At 25.8% G+C, this 24,199-nt stretch overlaps 1 protein-coding gene across 1 annotated transcript; it reads left to right on the top strand.

Annotated features, from left to right (window-relative positions):
- The first annotated feature begins 489 nt into the window (after positions 1-489).
- LOC132952075 (myosuppressin) lies at positions 490-20,098 on the top strand. Its single transcript, XM_061024214.1, has 3 exons — positions 490-647; positions 17,603-17,839; positions 19,361-20,098. Exons 2-3 carry the CDS (start codon positions 17,614-17,616, stop codon positions 19,459-19,461), a joined length of 327 nt encoding a protein of 108 aa, XP_060880197.1. The 5' UTR covers positions 490-647; positions 17,603-17,613; the 3' UTR covers positions 19,462-20,098.
- The last annotated feature ends 4,101 nt before the right edge of the window (positions 20,099-24,199 follow it).

The raw sequence follows: 24,199 nt of genomic DNA, 5'->3' as shown, positions 1-24,199 counted from the left end.
TTTGTGTGTTTTATTTTATTTGAATTACATTTTATTTTTAGATTGCGATTTTAGTAGGTATAGTCGGAAAGACGGGGAAGTCGTAAGTCATTTACAACATTTATTATTTATTAAATATTGATTATTGAATGATCTGACAAAGACTATCTTCAAGAGTAAGGATTAAACCTGTCCGACATCGGCCTCGACCTCAAAAGACAAAAATGCACGTAGGTACATGATTTGAAATAATTTTAAGTGTACCAATATGGCGCAAGCTCTACATTAATTAATATTATATTATAGATTTATTATGAATATCACGGTTTTTTTGTAATTCTTCAAAATATACGTACCTATTATATTATGTATATTATAGTCAAATATTTTTCGTGCGTCATTATATTTTGAGAATTCATTGAGAGTGTAATATAGCTTGTATCTTGTAGTACCGCCGATTGGCCGGCCGGAAATATTTGGGGTATGCGCGTCCCAATAGAACAAGCGAACAAGCGCTCAACAAGTGCCACGGAGCGTGCGTGAGTAGGTGTTAGTTCCGGAGCTATAAGAGACTGCATTCGGATATCCCGTCGTCTTTTACCATCTCGCACTTCGACTACTCGCGTTCGTTACAAGCTCGATCGTTGTTGATCAACACTAAACCAAAGGTAAGTGAACTTTTACGCGTACATATTAAATATTCATAAAAGATTATTTCCGCACGGTGTATAAATGAAATATTAAATTCTTTTCTTTTTTAATAGAATTTTCGTTTTATTATTTTAATAACAATTTGGGCTGGGTAAAAATATGTTTTTTTTTTACAAACATTCGTACGAAATATTTTCTATTGCCATTTATTTTAAATAAATAATATTAGTTATAGATAATTACGTATACCAATATATAATCATCTATATACCAAGTATTTAGTTTAGAATAGTATGAATTCTTATTACACTTTTTATGCTCATAACCATCGATTTAAAAATTTAAAATAGTTTAATTAAAAACAAAACAGATAAATATGGAGCTTTCTTCGTGATGAGAAACTATGAAAATACTTGATGTAATAATTTAAGTCCAATATCCTACGCTACTGTCGGTATTAAATTTTCCATAGAAAAATATGATTTCACGTATCTATTACTAGTTAATTCAATTTAAATATATCATTTTTAATAAAAATATGAACAGTGAGAACCATTTAGTTAATTAATTTTTTTATATCTTATACAAAATACTGTATTATTTATTCATTACAACATTTATTCAAAATTATGTATCCGCGGTTATAGTAGTTATTGAACTGAAATAACTAGTAAATGTATTTTAGAATGTATATTGACGGATTGAATATTATTCAAGATTTTTTATTTTAATTCGAGTAATGTTTAAACGTATTTTTTATTTTCAAAGTTCAAAAAATATAGTTTATTATTAATTTGATAAAAAAATATTTGTAAATTGTTATGAGAAAATATATAATTTAATAGTTATTTATTGTTGATTAATTATGTTGTTTTAATAATAATCTTTAAATATAAATATTCAAACTGATACCTAATGAAAAATTAAAAAGATAATATAAACAATATTAATTTAAACTATTATTTTTTTTTAAATTAATACAAATACGATGAAAGTAAACTCGAGAACAGGTTAAGTTCAGTATTTTATTGATAACAAATATATGTCTTAAATTTGAGACTTATCATTTAAACAATTGTGTTTATTTACCATTCAATTTAAATTAGAGATTTGTGAATTGTGATATTTAGGTCGATAATGATAATAATATGTTAGTTTAGTATTATGAAGTCAGAAAGCTGTAAGCCCGCATGAGACAGGTGGCATCTAATCGTAACGTCATACGTATATAGCAATATGAAACCGTGTAATTTACTGTAACTACTGAACCCACAAACAACTAAACAAAATCATTATATTATCATAAAGTTTAAATTTAAACATAAATACATTTAGGTGCACTGTACACATCATATTTTTCTATTAATAATAGTAATAATTAAAATTGTATGAAAAATGTTTTATTAATTTCGGTAATTTTTTAAAATTTACAATGTTATTTTGTGTGTGTGTGTGTGTGTGAAATTTTAACGATCAAACGTCGCTTACTTTCTCCGGGTCTTACGTCATTATTAGTCTGTCTGTCCGAATTTTAATTCAAACTGCATTCAATGTTAAAGTTAGACTTGAAAATTATTCTAAAACAATTATATTCAGAATATTATCGAATTATCGACAGTCATAAAACCCATTATGATATTATGTCTTTGAAGATTTCAATGGTTTAAGATAGTTGGCCTAGTTTCGTGTGTGTTTATGAAACGGCACTAGTCAAGGGCGCCCGCAGGAAATATTTCTAGGGAAATAACTGGAAAGACGAAGGACAATGATTTGATTATTATTCAAAGAATTTATGTATGGATGTAATGAATGAATGACCTTTACCTTTATCTTATGAACAAGAATGATGCGTGTCAAAAATGTATTTTTCCAACTATCTTAGAATCGGAAGATACGTTTTGATTTTATAAATAAACCTAAAATCATTTTAATGAGATTCGATTAATTTTTAAATGTATGTCCAACTGTATTGAAATATCACATAATCGATGCAAAATTTAATTCGAAGTATTACTTTATTAATTTTATGATTAATTTGTTTCATCTTTTCAACTAGAATCAAAAATACAGTTGTAACCAGGAAGCCAGTAGAGAAATTTATTCAAGTATAACTTTCTTTTAAATATATTGACGATACCTATACATCTTATGCATTTAAATGGGTTTTCTTTAAATATATAGACGGCTGTAAAATAAAAGATACTATAAAAATCTTAAATTAGTTGTACGTTTTTGATTTCATTACTGCAATTTTTTAGAATTCTCATTAAAATCTATAAATCTACCATACTTTTATGATCATTAAGAATCATTTAGAACAGAAAGAAATATTCAAATATATAGTTTTTGTTCTATCCACAATTTGTATTGTTAAAAAAAAAATTAAACTAGACTAAATTAGCGTTGAAAAAAAAATCATGAAGTGAGCGTATATTTTTAATTCTGCATACATTACCAAGCAGATAAAATAAAATCGTACTTTTTTATGTATTAATTATATTGTTTGTTTGATAATATAAATAACATTTCAATTCGAATATTTTATATTCATTTAATAACGGCTCGGCCGAGTAATCTCGGCCTACCGTTCAAATAGTATTCAACATAAATACATAATTGTTTAATGTTTAATACAACGGTGAACTTTTCAAAGTGTTGTTCTGTTGTTTTCTAAAACGGTTGTCAGTGTCACTTACCAAAATTGACTATAAATAAAAAACACGTCCAACTAAAAGAATTTAATAAAAAGCAAGTAGACTATAGTAGACATATAAACGCAGTCAATGTATGAAAAATAATCTAGTATCCCGCTTTTTAAAGTCAGCGTATATTTTTTTATATATTAATATTATATTTTAGCACATAGTAGGATTTGTGCAAGAATTCGCAAAAATCTATCTTTACAAAAATATTGATTTAAAATGTGTATTATTATTTTATTCGTTTACTATACACAGTGTATTATATTGTTGTATGTACCTACCATACAAAATATTATTAAAAATAGATTAAACATCTCAATACAATAACGAATCATCGTGTGTTTTTGCACATTATCATATCAACGTACCTAGGTACCTATATTATGTTGTTTTCAAAAATGTAACAGAATCAAATTAAATGTAAATTTATCGTTGCAATTATAATCCCCCTTGAAGTAGTAATAAAGATATATATTTTTCATAATTACATTCATAATACAGATTATACATACACCGTCGTTCAAATATATTTTTAAATTTAATTAAATAATAGATATAAAGATAAACGGTAAAATTTCCATAATTCAATACATACATAAAGTGATATCATTTTAAACAGAATTCACTAAAATATGAATAATTGAACTGGTTTTTAAAAATTATTTTTCCCATAACTTTTTTTATTTTAATCTAAATAACACAATTTTAATTAAAACTTGTTAAACGTTTTAAAAATAAATATCGATACATGTTTTATATGAGAACTGAAAAATAGATTTTTCACTTCAAACATGACAAACCAATTACTAAACTTCAAAAGTATTAAATTGAACTTCGAAAAGCATCATGTTGGTGCATAGTTCAGGATTAAAAACGATCTTATTTTCCCACTTCATAGCCACATAAACGTTGCTGATTACTTTTCAAAAGTATTGCAATATATGATGGTCGATTTTACATGTTTTAAACGGAAAATTATTCATCATATGGAACGATATGACGTTTGGTAAAAAATAATAGTAAATTTAAAAATATGTAAAGTGGGTTTTTCTTATGAAATAAAAATAGGTAGATACTGTGAAATATTTAAGTTCAATAATATGTACCTAGTACCTACCTACTACCTAGGTATTAATTTTACGAAAGCCCCTAAATGCCAAAAACTAAAATCTGGTTTTCAATTGTTTTCATAACACTTTTTATACAATTTACCATAGGTACCCACTTTAAAACTGCTGAACTAGTAAGTTTTTAATTATGAAAATAATATCATATTATTATAAAATATATAGATTTTACTACTTGTAATCGTTAATCATCCGATTTTATTTTTTGTTTTTCTTAATTCACACAAATATGTAATTTAAAAATTATACTAAATAATATAACATTATTTTTTGTTGGTATTGAATATCAAAAATAAAAATAAATGTGCTGTTATATATTATGTAATATCTACTTATCTATATCGAACTCATTCGTCTGTCTTGTCGCTGTAGGCCAATTTAAATTCATTATTAAATGATAGAAAGTAATCGATTGTCGATTCTGTCAAAATTAAGTCATACGATGCGTAACGGCAGTCGATGATTGACAAGTAAATAGGCGCAACACATACATAGCTTGTCAGCTATAAGCACAATATAAATGCTTATTGACAAGACCATTTATATCTTAAAATTGCATACACTATGTAATATCTTGTACATTGAACATGCATTAAAAAAATTCTAATAACTGGTTTAAAATCATTCAAAATTTATTACCAAATTATTAATAATGGTTTAATGAACTTATAACAATAATATGATTATTTTAATCAGAGTCGCTTGAAAGTTGAAACAAATACTTTGCTTGTCGTATTTAATATTACCTAGGTATATACTCTTAATTATGAAATATTCTTATACAAAATATATAATTTTATAATTTATCTATAAAATAAAAAAGAAAATATACTGACCCAAGTTCGATCATATTTTCCGCATAGCCGTGTATCGGTACACTTAAAATATAAAACGCATATAAACACAAATTATGCGATTTAAAAAAAATTCTCATTTAGTCGATTAAATAAAATGGTAAATATTAGGTAAATAAAAAAAAAAAGTCATAAAAAATCTACAATCATCAACTAATCATTTATGTATTTTACACTCCGATTATAGTTAGAATATAGCCTAGAGTTGTGTTTATATCCGCGGTCTTCCGTAAGTTTTGTTGATATGGTCACCAAGAACACTGTTAATTTTATACATAAAAAAGCACTATTGGATTGTTGGAGTACTGTTGTCTTTAACATATTATCCTTTTATCGACATTAAATAAAGACATTTTTTTTATTCGAACATTACATTATGAGGTATTGTATATCATATGATATTAACTATAGCAGTCACAATCAATCGGTTAGCCTGCAGTGTTTGTCGTAAGTCATCTATATAGGTTTTCCATTTTAACGATGATGTCAGTTTAAATATGATATTATGATCAGCATGATCAGACGATAAAATATTGATTAGTGGTTAAATTTAATTTAATTTACTCATAAATAACGTGTGAAGTGTGAACATTTAGAAGCAGAAAGTTAGCGTGCTTGTAACTCGTAGCATGTGATCTTTTAAAAATATTTATCTTTATATAATATTATAGTTTATGAAAAAAAGAAAAGAATTAAAAAATATAAATGATCTTATTTCATACTTAGAACCATTATAGGTATTTCTCCTTTTCGTGGTTATTCGTAATTTATTGGCGTTTAATAATTATATGGCTACTCGTTAAAAAAAAAGGTCTCAATAATTATTATCCACTGACAATATCAATAACGTTATAACATTTTTATTTCGTATAGTATTCGTTTATAATAATTAATTTCCATTTTCATTTTATTTTGAACCTAACCAATAGGTTATAATATTATGTCCATTTCACGCCTACCATATTGTTAACGTCGAATTGTTTAGTGTGCTATACTGTGCCAAAGATTATTTTGTTTAATCGTTTTACTTTATATTCATATTTATTTTGTATTATTTCGGGTTTGTTTATTCTCCTTAAACAAAACATATTTTTAAAGTATTGTTCAAGTATATGGTTGTATAACTCGTATGATATTTTTAATCCATAACGTGTAATTAATTTTTAATTTTTCTAATGCGATTCGGTTATTCACGTTGTTTTATTTTCATTAAAAATCCAATGATTTTATTAAGCTTTTCAAGTATGAATAATGTTTTTTCTCCAACTAATTTTAAATATAACTGGACAAAAAAAAATTATAATTTGATGTATTTGATTGATTTTAATCATAAAGTCCGTGTTGTTTTTGTAAAATTAAACAATGTTCTACGTTCCACATACATTGCCTTTTAATTGTTGAACAAGATAATCTATAAAACATGTATATATTTCATCTCCCATTTTGCATGAAAAAAAAAGGGAAAGACTTAATCTTTTAATCCCAAATCTCATCAAAAATTATAAAATGTAAAATGCATTCAGAAATATAACTCGTAATGTGTTTCATGCAGTTTTCAATAAAATAATAATAAAATATAACATTTGTATTGAAATAAATACTCAAAATGTTATGCTTTTTATTATTACAAACGATAAAAGTTTTAAAATGTGTTAAATTTAACCCTTACACAATTTAAGTAATCTAAAAGATATTATTTATTATTCATTAAATTTCTGATACTTTTTATTTTTTTTAATAACAAAACTTATAGCTTTTAAACTACAGTTGATTTTTTATTTTGTTTTTACTTATCGTCATATATACAAGATGATTCATCAAGCACGCTCACTCTCTTTTTTTCTTCAATAATGTAGTTACTCAAAATCAGATTTTTGGATTTTTTTTTCAATATAGGTACTATATTATAAAGACTGTAATATCAAATTCTTGAGATACTTTCTACTACCTACTTAAATAGTGTCCTGCGGGAATACAAATATGTATCTGTTTTTCAAATGAGAATCCTCCTTTACTGTAAATTATTTAGCAGATCATTTTTTTCTGAAAATGTTGACGTATTAAATCAAAATTTAAACAAGTAGTTTTGAGTTATTTAATTTTGCCTGCAAAGAATAATAGGTTCACGATATTGGGTTCGGGAGATATGGGGACTATGATGATCAGTTGAAAATTGTAATCGTTAATATTAATCTAGAAAATATTTATAATTTAGTATTATAATTAAAACACTAGGTTCAATTATATATCTGTTTTATATTTTTGTAAAAACATTTTTTATGACTATTATCATATAACCATTTTAATAACTACCTATTCGTTCGAATTTTTAAGTAGGTATATATCAACATTTTTAAAAAAAAATTATCCACTAAATAATTTACAGTTAAAAAAAAGGGGGGGGGAGTGTTCTCATTTAAAAAACAGAACTTTGTATTACCACAGGATACTTCTATTAAGTATATCTATAAAAAATCTCGAGAGTTTGAAAATATGGTCTGTAAATATATTTAAATAAAAAAAAATCTCAAATAAATATAATCTCAATAAATTAATTATTAAAATTAAAAATGGAGGTGAGCATACTTAAAGAATCATCCTATATATAATAATATTTACTTTTAACTTAATATTATGGTTAGTTAATAGGTATATGCACTATGCATACCTGTATAACCATGGTTATAGTTAATCGTGCTCTATATATTTTATATACATGTACGTATTTATTGTTTACACTAAATAATTTAACATGATTTGGTCATTGAGTTAATCATAACAACTGGTAGGTAATTATTTGTTAAAAAATAGATTTATAAATTATATTCAAATCTTATCAATTTTTTTATGAACATCGTAATAATGATATAATGGTAAATAACATATTGTACTAAATTGACTAGTGACTATGTAACATTTATTCTAGTACATATTACCATTGAGCATAAATTCAAGACTTACTAATAAACTTTATTAATATTATTACAGATATATATTTTATTTTATTTCAATCCTATTAAAACTGTTATTTTACTTATTTTAGTAAACTGCTTAAATTTTTTTATTAAAGCATTAATTCCATATGATCTAATTAAAATGTATACAAATCACAAACAAACTAAAAATACCTTTCAAATGAGCCATTGGAGTACCTACTTAAGCTTGTGGATTAGGTTTTTTTAAATAACATGTGAGCAGATCATATTTCTTACTGAAAACAATATTTCAATCAAAAGCTTTTACTTTGTAGTTTGTTCATATTCAGTAGTTCTACATTATAATATTATAAATTAATTATTAGAATTCGTTATAATACAAAGTATATGAACTGTTAAAAAAATGGTCGGAAATAGTTTTAAAATATATTCTGTGCACATATTAGGTAGATAACTAATAACTAATAATATATAAAAAAAACTATAAAAAAAAATGTCTTTCAAATAAATCTATATACGTAATATTGCTGGTACTAAAATGTCAGTACCTATATTAATTTTCATTTTAATTTTAGCATATTTTCTTAAAAGGTTTTACATGAATAATTTGTTAAACAATGAATACAACTTCGTAAAATAATAAATCTTCACTATATTCAGTTAATTAAATTAAATTCTGATATTATAAATTTATTTTACAACAAATAATATTTGCTTATGTACAATGTACATTATACCTTAATTAAAGCTTTTATATTGGATAATATCTTAAATTCGCAGAAATAATAATACTTATTGAATATTGTTTATATCGTATTTTATACATTTTGACAATTTTTTTTTTATGTTTAACATTTCATTATTTAACACTATTAATTTTAAAACAATGGAAATTTAAAAATAAATCACATTCAACATTTAATACATCAGTTAAATTATTAATTAGTTAATTAGATACCTACTTACTTATATATGACATTAATAAGAAAAAAATTGAGTAGCTTTTTAGTTTAAATAAACCCACGGCAATAACTGCAGTGGCCATTGGGTGATATTTACAATATTACATTTTTAAGTATTATTCATACAAACAACTATTATTTTATTATTAACTTGGTTGATGAATATGTTTTTAGAATAAAAATGTATGCTGTTAATATTTTGTAGTGCCTATATGTTATTCTAATTAAAATGGTAAATTACATTGTAGGTAATTTATTATTAAATAAAAAATAATCAGACAATTTGTTTAGCTTCAAGTGATAATTATATTTGTAACATGATGTATAGTGCTTATGTTTAATATTTTCGAAAGTTTCCTTTGATATAAGCCATCATTCAATGAATCTGACACTCATTCCGTGTTCTTAAATTTCAATTACAATGTGTTGTTTTTTTACTATCAAGTGTGTTTCTTCTTCAAGTATTAACTATATTAAATATTTAATTTCATGATTACAAGTTTTCGAAGCACATTTAAAAACGTATAACTTAATACTATGTTGAATCCGCGTTTTTTAATTTTATATTGACTTTAATTTATTAAAACTATATGCATATAATTTATTATGTTGAGAATAAAAAAACCTTTTTAACATTATTATTTGAAATATTACTACTAAATGTTATACAGATGTTTTCATATAGGTATAGTAACAAAATTACCAAGTATTAGGTTTTAAAATGTAATTACAGTTGACAAATTTACAAATGATGAACAATTTTACATTTATAATATAATAAAATTTATTTTAGGTTTTACTATAGTTTTGTGTAGAAAAGAAAGGGTATTAAAATAAAATTCTGAATTTAAATACAGTTGTAGTTTTAGTTGATCATCGACAATGTTTACACCGTAGCATTGTACCGATATTTCAAAACTATAGCAAAACAATCTTTAACATGTTTTAAATTAATTATATATTATAGGACCATCAGGTAGGTTATATTGAATACAATATATTTATAGTTAAGTGTACCGTTATAATACATTGTATTTACTATTTACAACATTTCAAACAAACACAATTCATATTAACAATAATTTGATGTTTATTGTCTTTAATAAAAACTTGATTGATTCTTATAAAAAAATGTGTTTTTTTATTTACATTTTAAAAGTTAAAAGTTTTAGACGTTAAGTAGGTAGCGATAATTATAAAACTTTTAAGTATGATAATAATACATTTATAATACTATTTAAATTACTTTAGATAAAATTAAAATCATGATTATAATAATACTATGGATATATATAATAAGACGAGAGAGAAGATTTATTTTTTAAAATAATTTTATGATCATACTTCTCGGGAAATAAAAATATACGCACGACTGTACTTGAACGATTTTGTTGCTTTTCTGTCGTAACCGTACTTTCACGATCAATCATCTAACCAATTTTCAGTTGAAAGAAATTCCACCATCGTTCTTTCCTATATTTATTTTTTTTACATCAAAACGAACAGACAAATTTAAATTATTTCGGTTATAACATATTATAATATAATATTAACATAATATTCACATATTAAAAAAAATGTTTTAAATTTATTCATAAAAAATCCCCAAGAGTAAATAAACGTACCCAACGGCTAACATACATTTAGTTTTATAATAGTAGTTTTGTTTATAAATGCGATAAAAATATTGTATGCTTTTTTAAATAAACACTGGATTGAGCATGCCGGGAACATGTTTAAATGATAAAAGTATCTTAATGAAATAAATCACATATTATAAATTATGATATATTTTTATGATTGTTATAACATGAAAAGTCAAACATTTTAATAGAATTGTTAAGCCAAATAAACTGAATTTCATTCAGTTGAATCTTGAAGTTCAAGAGGAATGACAAGTTGTAATCTTCGTGAATTTCACTAACTGTATCTACAATTGTTTGGGTAATAATTTTGTCATTAATAGTCTGCTGGAGTCATTAGCACTATTTCAAATGAAAGTAATTTAGGATATTAGCCAAGTACCTTGTTTCCTATTAAATTAATATTTGGACGTTATTTAACAAGAAGCGGTATTATCGAATCTCGTAGCGAAGGTTGTTCAGTTTATAAGGTATTGCGTAGTTAGAAAGTTGAACGATATTGTACATTGTGTAGGTATGGTTGGATAATTGTTTTTTCTTTTCTTATTAATTGTCTTTTTACTATTATTGTAAAATCGAAAATTTTACAATAGGCCATTTATTTAGCTGCAATATCTCAAGCTAATTATAATGTTATAATATCATATTTTTTTTAAGTTTTTTTTTTTAATTACTTTTTTAATAATTAGAAATTATTTAACTTTTAAATTCCAAGTGAATCAAAAAATATAATATTGGTTTTACAATGAGTTTCCCGCTATAATATATTATTAAAATTAACAACCTCTTATTATATCATTTCCTGCAAAACAAGGAGTGCTAAAAAAAATTCATGTGGCTATTTGTCGATTCATAATCAAATATAGTTAGTTTTTTGAGAATAAAATGTTTCAATTTTTTCAAATAGTTTCCATAGTATTGTAAGTAAGGCGAAAACAATGGAAATGTTTTGAAGAATTTTTATCAAGTGCGGTTTTAGCTGATTTATTATTGCTTTTAGATATCACAATACATTGTTTATTGATCATCTACATTCTGAATATTATAATCTTCAACTATTGGAAAACGGTTATATCTATACATACTTTAATAATAATATATAAAACGGTTATTATTATTATTAATTTTTTTTTGTGATTTAATCTCAAACACTCAGTAAAATAGGAAGGTTGTGAATATATTTTATATAAATTAATATTGTCTTGTTTTAAATTCAGTAAAACACTTTGGAGAAATTTAAGTTCAGTATCTTCTTAAAAATGTTTTTGAATCTGTACGTGTCTTTTCAGTCAAAATATTTTGGGCACTACAGATAATTTAAAGTGGTATTTTCTTTTATGTTAATTCCATTGATACCTACAGTATTGTTCTTTAAACTTTCGAGTTTATTTTAAAGATTGTTATCGTTATTTAGACTGTAACAGTAAATCATGTTTGGTTTAGTTTTTACACCAGAATTAAAAATAATAATTGTCAAATATATTATAATCTTTTAAATAAAACGCACTATGGTCTATAATATTATATTACCTCGCAGAAAACACATGGTTACTATAACAACATATAATAGTCTAATTTTGAAAATAGCAGTATTAGACCTATAATATGAATTCCCTACCAATAAAACCGACCGCAAATTTAATCAAATACTATTATACAAACCACGGAAGGGCCTATCGGGATTATCGTAGGTTCTATCTATGAGATGGACTATAAAAACTCGTAAAGTAATGAGGGCGAAGGTCCAAATTCCACGAGTAGAATATATTATGTATATAATTTATGATTTCACTAGTTTACTAAAAATAAGAATAATTAAAAAGTATTATAGTTTATAATATTAATATAAAATGTAGTTGAAATATCATCAATAAATAATATCAAAGATACAATTTCAGCTATTTTTTTTTTTTTTTGCAGCTATCTAAACAATCTTAAACCTTCATATATTTTATTTACTCCCGTCAGTTATTATTACGTTCTGAGTTTCTGGTATCCTAAAATTTTCAATCAGTCACGTAAAGCTTATAGGGATAATATATAACAGTTATAACACATACCTAATAACATTTTTCACTAATCCTTGATGGAACTGATAAAACATAATATACGATATACATTTTACAACAGAATGTATTTTGCAGTAGATGTGACATTATACTGACATCTATAATTTTTAACCAATACTATTAAGAAAAATATTCTAAAAACTCAACTTTATTTATTCAAAATATTCTGTACAAATGACAATTTTAGAAGGGTATTGTATATTTTCCTTTTCGGAACGAATCTAACCATTATACCTACATGTTATCGTATTAACTATACTCATCCAGAATAACAAGTACACTAATTAGATGCATATGTATAAAATATACTATTAATAGAATAAAAACTGCTTATGAATATACCAAGCGAAAATGTTTTTGATTAAAGGTTGCAATTAAGAAGTGTTAATGATATTTTTGGGTACGTCATTTTATTAGTTATTTTTTTAAATACATTTTTTGGTTATCACGTTGTATAGTGATCTAAATTTTAAAATGTTAATTCGACATAAATTATTATTCAATAATTTTGCTAAATTTAATTGAAATATATTGAAGAAAATCGCATTATTTCCGTTATTTTGCAAAAGATAAATTTAACCTTACTAGTAATATATTATTTTATACCTACCTAGTCTAACTTAGTACCTACCTACAAATAATATTATATTTTTCGTGTACCTTATTTAATAAATGATTTTAACAAATTGTATGGTTATCTTAAAAAAAAAAAACTTTTAAGTTAAATTATTAATACCTAGTAATTCATATTCAGTTATTCATAGTTTGGAATTGTTGTTATGATTTAAACTAGAATTGTATTTAAAACTTGAAAATGTATAACCTATACTAATTGATCAATGAATTATTCAAGTATTAAACTATATTTTAAACTGTACACTGATATAAGTTTACATAAAAAAACATTTCGATTAGATTTGAATTCATTAAAGTATCAAAATGGGGTTCATCAAACACCTTAATGTGTGAAAATATATTATTTTATCAGTGGAGATTGTTAATTTTATATTTGATTATACTTTTTGTATTCATGAAAAATTGATTTTCAATTACATCACACAATATATAATAACCTATTCTTCCCACAGGTAATTTATTAATAAATGTTTAAGTTGTTACTAAGTTTATTTGTCTAAAGCACACCTTAAAAAGTTTGCAAAGAAACTCAAACGTTATTAAATATTTTATTTATATTTTTACCCTCGGGTAACAATTGTTTTTATCGGTATGACGACTAAAACTGTTAAGTAAAATATAATAACTTGATTTTTTTTATATCATATACATTTATAACATTTATTAATATTTTTTTAAACTACGCAGTTACGAGTTTATATTATTACTATTAGTAATATCTCATTGTATTTCATTAGTATTAAATCATCTATATAGTCCAATCATTATATCTCCTTTTCAGAGGCACTATTACTCCTTAATTATTCTTGAATCTGATCTACAATAAGGCCTAAACACATAAATCTACATTCAAAATCTATAATACGTGTATTATAACCAAAGTACGGATTTAGAAATACATACTGAGAAACTATAGAAAAATCATTTGAAATAAGGCAGTACAATTCTAAAAGTCCTTTAAAAAATGAACAGTAAAATCGGTTTTATTTTTAAAAAAAAATGATTATTATTACCTAACTATAAGATTGGGTTTTCAAAATATTTTCATAATTAAAATCATGTTTATGTTGCTGTGAATTATCTTTCAATGGCCAATCTGTAAATTTAATAAACTGTTTTAAATCATTTATAAAAAATAAATAAAATAATAGTACTAAAATAATTCACCTATTTCTTCTAAGTCACATTGTACAATCAATGGTCATTTAAGTTTTCAATCAAACATCTTCGTCGACAATCAAACAACATTTTTCGGTCAGAAATATATAGGTATGTTTTAAATATTTTTTTTTAGATAATTAGTCTACTAAAGCTCTAAAGAACACAACAAAAATATCAATAAAGCATAAAAAAGCAAAATAAAAAGTTATACTCAGATTTATTCTACGTTGTATAAGGATTCTCATTTATTGCTTGCTAACCTATTGAACTAGTAGAAAAAAAACAAATACCGTCAAAATCCGTACTCTATAATAATCAATGGCGTGGCGAACTGAAATTTTTCCAGAGGCAAGTTACAAATATCCCAAGTATTAATGCATAATAATGTATTAATGTAATATAACTAATTATATTTCGGATCATTACTGACTACCTATTGTGTATATCATATTACATTTACTAGGGGACCCATAGGCTACCTGCCACTCCTCTATTAAAAAAAAATCTTAGAGGCAATTGCCTCTGAAATTACCGTTTACCACGCCACTGATAGTAATCACAAGAGCTATATCTGTTGTTTTAATTTTATTTTAAGTACTACTATATTCATTAAATACAAAAAATATAGAATTAATTTATCTTATATTGAACAAATAAATATTGACCGTTTTCACTCATACAGTATATTATGGTGAATAAAAGTTATCTACCTATACCTATTATTTTTGTTAGTATCCGATAAGACAATATACATACGTAAATATCGTGTTTATTCAAAACTAGCTCATTTAAAAAGATCACACTAACCGTTATAATTTCTCGGTAAGAAGAAAAATGTTGTAATTTTTGTCTCAAATCTCATAGATTTATTTGACATTACACATTAACATCCGACACATTTGCATAATCTCAACATAGGTTCATTTTATTTTGTACAGATGTACTTTATGTTTCTCAATTACTGTATTATTTTTTTCAAGTTCCGAATCAAAACTCTGCGGGTCATCTAATTGTAACGGGATTTAAGGAATTATCAGTATAAAGAGCTTATGTGGGTATATAGGATGTCATATCTGTAAATCGTATAAATGTGCCATGTGGAGGCTGAATTTATACACGCCACCGACATTACCAATGTCAGAACTCGGTAAATCAAACGTAAATGTTAAATCCTCTAGTGACAAAAAATAAATGTTTATTTGGGAATATTGTTACCAATTTTATCTTTCTCCTCATCAGACATTAGTATAATATATGAAGTTTCGCGATTCACATTATTGGAGTCGTAGGTGTTATGTATTTTAGCAAAGACTTGAAATTAACGGTGAAAGACATATTATATCATACGATCATAGTTTTATAAAGTAATTATTTAGCAATTTATTTACTTTACAAAAATATGTAAAACTAATTATTTTTAAAAAAACGTACATATCTTATAATAAACTATATTCAAACATTTGAGCACTTAAACTAAATATTTTAAATTGGATCTAATTATGGATCTTTCCTAGGGGAAAATTAGTACTTTTCTACTTTATTTGATAAATATTAATCGGGAAAAACAAAAATAAATTTTAGAAAAACGGTAAAATGTACGCAACACACTAACACAGTTATCTAAAACATCAATTTTGTAACACTCAAACCCAACTATAATATACAGAAAAGCGATTTCGCCGTTTTTAATTATTTTTTTAGGATTTAATCAAACAACAATAAAACTAATAACAAATATAGTGGTTTAATTATTTTTGAAAAATTATTATTTATTTTGACATTTGTCAAAAATAATAAATACTCAACTTAGGTGAAGGAAGTACAGATATTAATTTCGTATGACATATTATTATCGCATGTGAGGATGACACAAATCAAGTAAGATTATTTACCAAACATTCGTATATTAAATTTAATACATAGTTAAAAAAAACTCTTCGTCAAAAATATAAGTTGTATTGAGAGAATGAAAATAAAATTATTTTGTTGGTACGAATAAGTAATAACCGTGTACAGATATATTAAAATATGAAAATAAAAATTATGACAAATGACAAATGACAAATAATGTTATTAATAAAAAATAAAATGTAATAAATATCATATTTCATAACCCATATAAGGTACAGCTATTAGCTATATTATCATATTTCAAAATGTTTTGCTTAAAATAGTATTATAAATAAATTACATTAAAGAGTCTTATTATACTGCATTTCAACCTAACCATCAAGACTTAAAAAAAAAATATTTATAAAATGACAATTGGCAGTACCTAATCACTTCAGAGTTCGGTGATATAAATGATTTTCAAATTGTATACTGATCAGTATCACGGGTACTAAAATTACATTTTTGAATAGCCCGAGAGACAATACATACTGTACCTATAGTGTAGGCGTACGACGGTATAAGTAGGTATATACCACGCGTATGGCCATCGCTCGTGGTTGTGATATAATCAAAATATAATCAATACGAAATACTCGATGACCAAATATTATGTTATCGGGTTGGTTTGTGGAAAGTGAATGACGCGAAATCGTCTGGGTATATTATGCAGGTATTTGCAGCGTGTGGCCAAACAAAATGCTCATTATACCCGCTTAAAATATTAGTATCGTGTACCTACGTCGACGACATTTTGTGTAACATATTATGCTAACCGTCGACACGGAGGGACAGACGAAACGGGCGAAGCGTCGCACATAACAGACGTACTATAATAGTTATATTTTAAAGGACTGCGCCCTGCGCGTCGACAAGTCACGCGCGCGACAAACAATGATTGTGTACCCACCTATCTCGTCTCTATAATATATTATGTAACACGCGGCGCGGTGCGGAAATGTTTTTAAACACTGTCGTATTGATTGTCGTAGAAAGAAAAATAATGTCTACGTACAGGACGATGCTGACTAGCGTGCTGGTGCTACTGGTCGTGGCCAGCGTGTGCGATTGCCGGATAAACAACCTCCCCACGCGGTGTATGCCGGGGCTGCTGGAGGACGCGCCGCCCAAGGTGCGAGAAGCGTGTTTGACTCTGTCCACCATCCGCACCCTATCGAACGCCATCGAAACATTCATCCAAGACAAGCAGTTCCCGATGCCTATGCCTTGTGAGTACATTTCGCCGAGCGTTTACCACATATAATATATATATATATATGGGTACTGCACATTCCCAATGCCTGCACGAATAATAAATGTATAATATACGAAATATATTATATCATGTGATATAGAAATAACTGTAACAGTACAGTATTGAGTATAGGTGTATAATAAACAATAATATGAGACGTATAGGTACGGTACAGTATGGTACCTACGTTAAAAACAAAAAAAAAACCAAATGAAAACAGTATCGTCGGACATAATACCAGTCGTGTCTTATCAATCGTATAAAAACTAAAACGTAACGAGTTCGACATGGATGGATCAAAAACACCACAGCGTTTTGTTTTTACTCGTCTCTTATATATATATATATATATATATATTTACATTATACATTTAATATTCGTACATAGGTCTCAATTCCGCATTGCTCAATGTTTCTATGTCTTACGACTTCTCGTTGTACACTTCGGTACCTATATTCACTGTCTCACATCCTCACTTTTCTAAAATAAACAATTCATGTTGTACGGTTAGGTTATCTAAGCGTTAGTAATTTGTAAGCCAAAAGCGTCAAAAATCTGGTGCATCTTACTAACATATTATTATTGTTGCGCTGTAAGATAAAACGTAACTTTCACATTATTTGTGTTTCCGCCAAGGGGCAGGGAGAGTTAACCCGATCTGTACAAATATCCTGATAAAAATTACGATACATAAAATATAGGTACATATTATTAATGATTTTACATCCACGAACAACCTATCTGGGAAAATAATTTAATAGCAATGCTTATTGCCAACTAGCCGAAAATTATCAGATTCCATAATTAACATTTCTTTTTGATTAAACTTTAAACACGTGATAGACATAATATTAAGATACCACTTATATTTATATAGATCAATTTATGGCATGGAAAAGATAACAATATATTATATAGGTACATAAATACATAACACTATGTATTATACTTTTATGTAATACAATATCAGCTAATAACATAATTGGTATTTAAGTACCTATTAAATGTATATTATCTATATATTATATAAGAAATAAAGAAACCTATATATATATACAAAATATGTTCTATAGGTAGACCAATAACCAACACATATTATTATACATGCTATACGAAAATATATTATGGTAAATTAATATCACGTGTGTCCACATAATAAAATCATAAATATTAACTAAATTTTTGAAAAAATTATACTTATAAGCTAATATAAAAGTATACCTTTTTTAGCCGTTTACTGTTGCATTTCCAACTATAAATATCCAAACATAAAGATTTCCATTGCATATCCGTTAACATTTTCTATGTGCCTGAAAATACTATTAAATATTTAAATCTTTTTTTGCATCAATAAAATGTACATCTAAAATGAATAGTCAATAGAATGACTGTAATTTTAGTTCAAAATGATTTGTGTATTATATATTATATACATGTACTATATTTACTACAGACATTATTAACAATAATACTCAGGTGGTTTTTTTTTCACAGACAGCAGAATGTCTGATGGATTGGTCGATACAGCGATGCAAAATGATAAACGCCAAGACCTGGACCACGTATTCCTCAGATTCGGTCGCAGAAGACGTTAAATACGACGCCTTTTTAAAATATGCTTAAGATAACTTCCTTCTTCTTCTCTTAGAACCTAAACAACTTTATTATATTTGTGTGTCATATATAATAAAAACATATAGTTATTTCAAATAAAAGAACGTAGACTACTATATCTACACCATAAAAAAGAAAACTATTTTAAGGTTAACATTTCGATCATTTGTTTGTATTTACATTTTATTTATTACTCGCGTAAATTTTGTTTTGATTTACATAGCATACCCAGCAATGTAGAATTTTAGTACCTATACCTATCAATAAGATCAAAATTATTGTGAACACATTATTTAAGACTTAATTTATTTTTATTTTTAATTTATTATTTGTTTACCTACCTCGTTAGGATTGAATATCTGCTCATGTTTACTTGAAATAACATACTAGTCTGCTGTATTTTATTTATTTGTTTATTTATTTTAGTAAGAAAACATTGTAAAATGTTATATATATATTATTATTCTATAATTAATAATATTAATAGACCTTATTTGGTACACTATATAGATTGAATAACTGTTAACCATTAATTATTATTACGATTATTATTATTATTATTATTATTATAAAACTATACAAATATATTTAAATATATATATATAAATAAATAAAATTACTTAAAAAAAAAACAATACACAAATACTTTTGTTCTACATTATTTTTTCTCCATTCCTTTAAAGTATAAAATTGAAAACATTGAATGTTTTACGCAAGCGAATGCAAATCATCCTATTTTTCTTCATAAAATACTGTTCGTGACAGATGGAATGGACTATTGTCTTATAGACATTTCTGTAGAATAATTTCAAAACATATTGATTTTGGATATGAATAACCTTCATCTATTTTGATGAATAAATTCAAAATATTATTTAAGTTGTGTTACTTTGTAAAATATTTTGACAGGATCAGAACAACAAGTTTTTCGTGGTACCTAATTTAATTTCACGAAAACACAGTTTAATTAAAAGTAATTATCAAAGAGTATTAAATTTAGGAATGATAAAATATATCACCAATATCTTAGTAGAAGAATTTTGTAATCAGATGAATATAAATTACAATTTAGGAAACGGATAAATCAATATATATATATAGGTACCTATTCTATAAAAATGTTTCACAAAAATGTACATGATTGTAATTTGTCATTAATTCGCTGTTCAGTACGAAGGTAATCAAAATTATCCGACAGCGTATTATGAAAAACTCATTGGTTAAATATTATATTTCTGAAATTATGTTGTCATTATCGTGTAACGTGTATCTATAACATAATATATTCATACGTATTGAGCACAAATTTGTTTAGTGATGCTCTCGCAGCAATTTTTTTTTTTTAGTGGATCAGCGGTAAAAATTAACAACCCCCAAAACAAATAATTCAAATCCATCATATAATTGCTATTATTTATATGGACGTAAACGTCATGTCAATAAGGTTATTACAGATGGAGTATAATATGATCCGTCAACTAACCATCCCCCATCTTCAACATATTATACAGTTAGTTGAAGACTACAGAGTAATATAATAAAGGTACACAGTATTATCCTATATATTATACCTGCCTATTTTACCTGTATTGAATGAAATTCCATAGTATTGGTTATAAGATCCTACACAACGATACATTTTAAAATTACAATACAACAACATATTAAAACCAAATTTCCAAATCGAATGTAATTTTTAGAATTAGAAAAATGGCTAAATAATTCCACAAAATAGCGTACCTACTTGTGTTTTTTTTTTTTTATTTAGATACCTATATGTAATTAATTTAATTGTTTAAAAAAAAAAAATGTCGATGCAAAGATATCATTTTACATATAGGTACGTCTTATTTATATAATACCTATAAGATTATATCGAAGACGTTTGCAGGACGCTCATCAACAATTAGGGCGGAAAAATATCATAGATATAATATATTCTATAATCTATATAGTCTGAATGTAATACAAGTAGCTGGTGGTACCCTGGTAGTCTGAGAGTAGTAAATGGGTTTTCAATTCAATAGTAGGTACATACATCGTATCAAACATTTGAACATTTCAGAACGTCAATCTTTCCAAAATAATTGATTTTGTTATCATTTATACACAGGTTTTTGAGTTTACTGAATTCATTGTGACATCATACCAAAAAATATTATAGTATTGCCTATTGGTACAGAATTTATTTGAAATTTGATAAGCCTTTCTATTTTCAACTAATAAGTAAATACACTTCTATACAATATTTGGATTATGAATTATGGCACACAACGATAATGTTATAATATGCTCTATGAGTTATAACAATATTATTAACATTAACACTATCGTTAAGAGGATCTCAGCTGAATGTTTGTTGTTCACCTTCTGACACACGCGAAACACGAAAAATTTGCATTCGGCAGCAGAAACGATTTTGTGTTGTTACAGCTTTAGTATTAGAGTGAATTTACCTATCGTTTAACTCAAATTTAAGAACAGTATCCGTGTTTAGACGTTGTAATCGTTGGATTTGTAACGATATTTCAATATTGCTGTGCGACATAATAATATGAGCATTTTAAAATGTTGTTATATAAGGCACTATAGTAGGCACTCATAAAACCATAACTTCACACAAATTTAAATTTCGTAAAAACACGCAGTAACATTGCAAAAATTAAGTTCGATAGTACAGGTCAGGTTATTCTAATACATTAAAGCTAAAAGTTAACATCACAAAATTGGATCTGCTGAACGCGATTTTGTTATGACGTTGTGTACGGGCTGGAGGACGAAGAGAACAAATAGTGCGCTGACACTCTCTTCGCATATTTAATGTGATATTATTTCTTTAAAATATAACGTTGGATATAACTGCTGCTACTACTGTAAAAACGTTCAATCTCGATAAATATAAAATACTTTAACGGGGACTTCGTTTTGTATGTATATCCATCTTAAAATAGGTAGAGGTACCTATAAACTTGTGTGATTGCTTTGACGGGATTCGCTAGAACTGCGTTCGGTAAATAATATTAAATAAGCGTATTATTTCATAAGTAGGTTAAGTAAGTAGGTAGGTACTCAACTTTTTTATACAAATATTAATACTTTTAATTTTAATTTATAAGGTCTTAATTTTTTTTATCATTGGTGAAATAATTATCAAAAGGAAAACGTACAAGGCAGACGGGTGGCATACAATAATGCACCCAATTAGTAATTATTATGTAAAACCGTTTTAAGTATATATAGGTACGAAGAGTGGTACGCGTATATTGCTTGTTTTTATAAAATAATGGCAACTGAAAAATGTGCGTCGCACAAAAATATGTTTTCACCAGACGAAAAAGTTTCTTCCAGTCTATTAATTTATTATGCATTATTATCCATTTATATTATATATAGTGATCGACATGACGATATAATGTGTAATACATATTTTTGATAATCTCTATTCTCGAGTATACCAGGATTTATTAACCTACTAGTATAATACGAACATTTTTCCGGTTTTCCAAAAATAATTCATGCTTATAGGGTGTTGTGTCTATACATGTATAATATAATATATCGCATATATTTTTGCTTCTAAAATTTGGCGTAGCGATTGTTTACATTATTCTCTACCACGTTCGAAAAACATTTACCCCCGCGCTCGCGGACGTTTGCTCCGGCATTTTTTTTTTATGCTGGCACGTAAATCAGTTTGCTCTCCAAGTCTGTATATTATAATAATAATAATAACGTTTTCAATATTTCGATGAAATTATTATTTTTTCATAAAACAAAAGTTTTGAGGAAAATATTGCATGTATTTTTCTCTACCTACTTTGGAAAAAATAATATGCTTTGCCCACTCGGCGCCCGCGAATACTACCGGTAATCGGTAATACCTGCGTCTAGAAAGGCAATCTATAACACGTTTTAAGCACACTTATAATGTTATATATCAATATATATTATAGTTCCACGAAGGTAAACGTAAAAAAAATGTGTTTCCGTAGTATAGTGTTGAACTTATTCGTTTAAATGCAAGTTTATATACCTACACACACGTCTTTGCCGTGTACCGAAAAAAAAAATAAAAAAAAATATGTAGATATGAAGCGTAATATTATAAACACTTTACGATATTATATTGCATAAATATATTTACCAACATAAATATAAATTAAATTGCCTGGCAAGAAAGATAATATTTTTTTACTATTCGCACATATTGTTTTATACTTAGTCTATGTTTTATTTTTGTATTATTTTTGTATTATTATTTATTACGATATTGTTAACAAAAAAAAATGTATGGCAATTTGAAGTAAGCTCTCAACAGCATATTGTTGCATATAAATATTTAGGTAATAAAGGTATTATCCATAGTTTTTACTAGCAAGGTATTATTATATTAGAATATTTTTGTAGAACTAGAAAAAAGAAAAATACAAACCCAGTACTCGTCCAACTTTATTTATGCAAAAATTAAAAAATTACATCGACACATTGGTGCATTTAATAAACAGCTGGGTATTTTAAAGTGATAAAACTTACCACACTTCTTTTTTAAAACCGTCAATCATCATTCCTAGTGAGTTATTCTGTTCATCAGTATAGCTACTTATATGACCTATGTGCTATGTGACACGTATTTATAAGAATTTTGAACATTATTATTTGTCATTAATTAACCATTTTATTATTACATCAAATATAGCTAATCAAATTAAACAAGCTAAC

Source organism: Metopolophium dirhodum, chromosome 9 (assembly GCF_019925205.1).
Source record: "Metopolophium dirhodum isolate CAU chromosome 9, ASM1992520v1, whole genome shotgun sequence".
Lineage (NCBI taxonomy): Eukaryota > Metazoa > Arthropoda > Insecta > Hemiptera > Aphididae > Metopolophium > Metopolophium dirhodum.
This window is presented reverse-complemented; position numbering and strand designations above follow the sequence as displayed.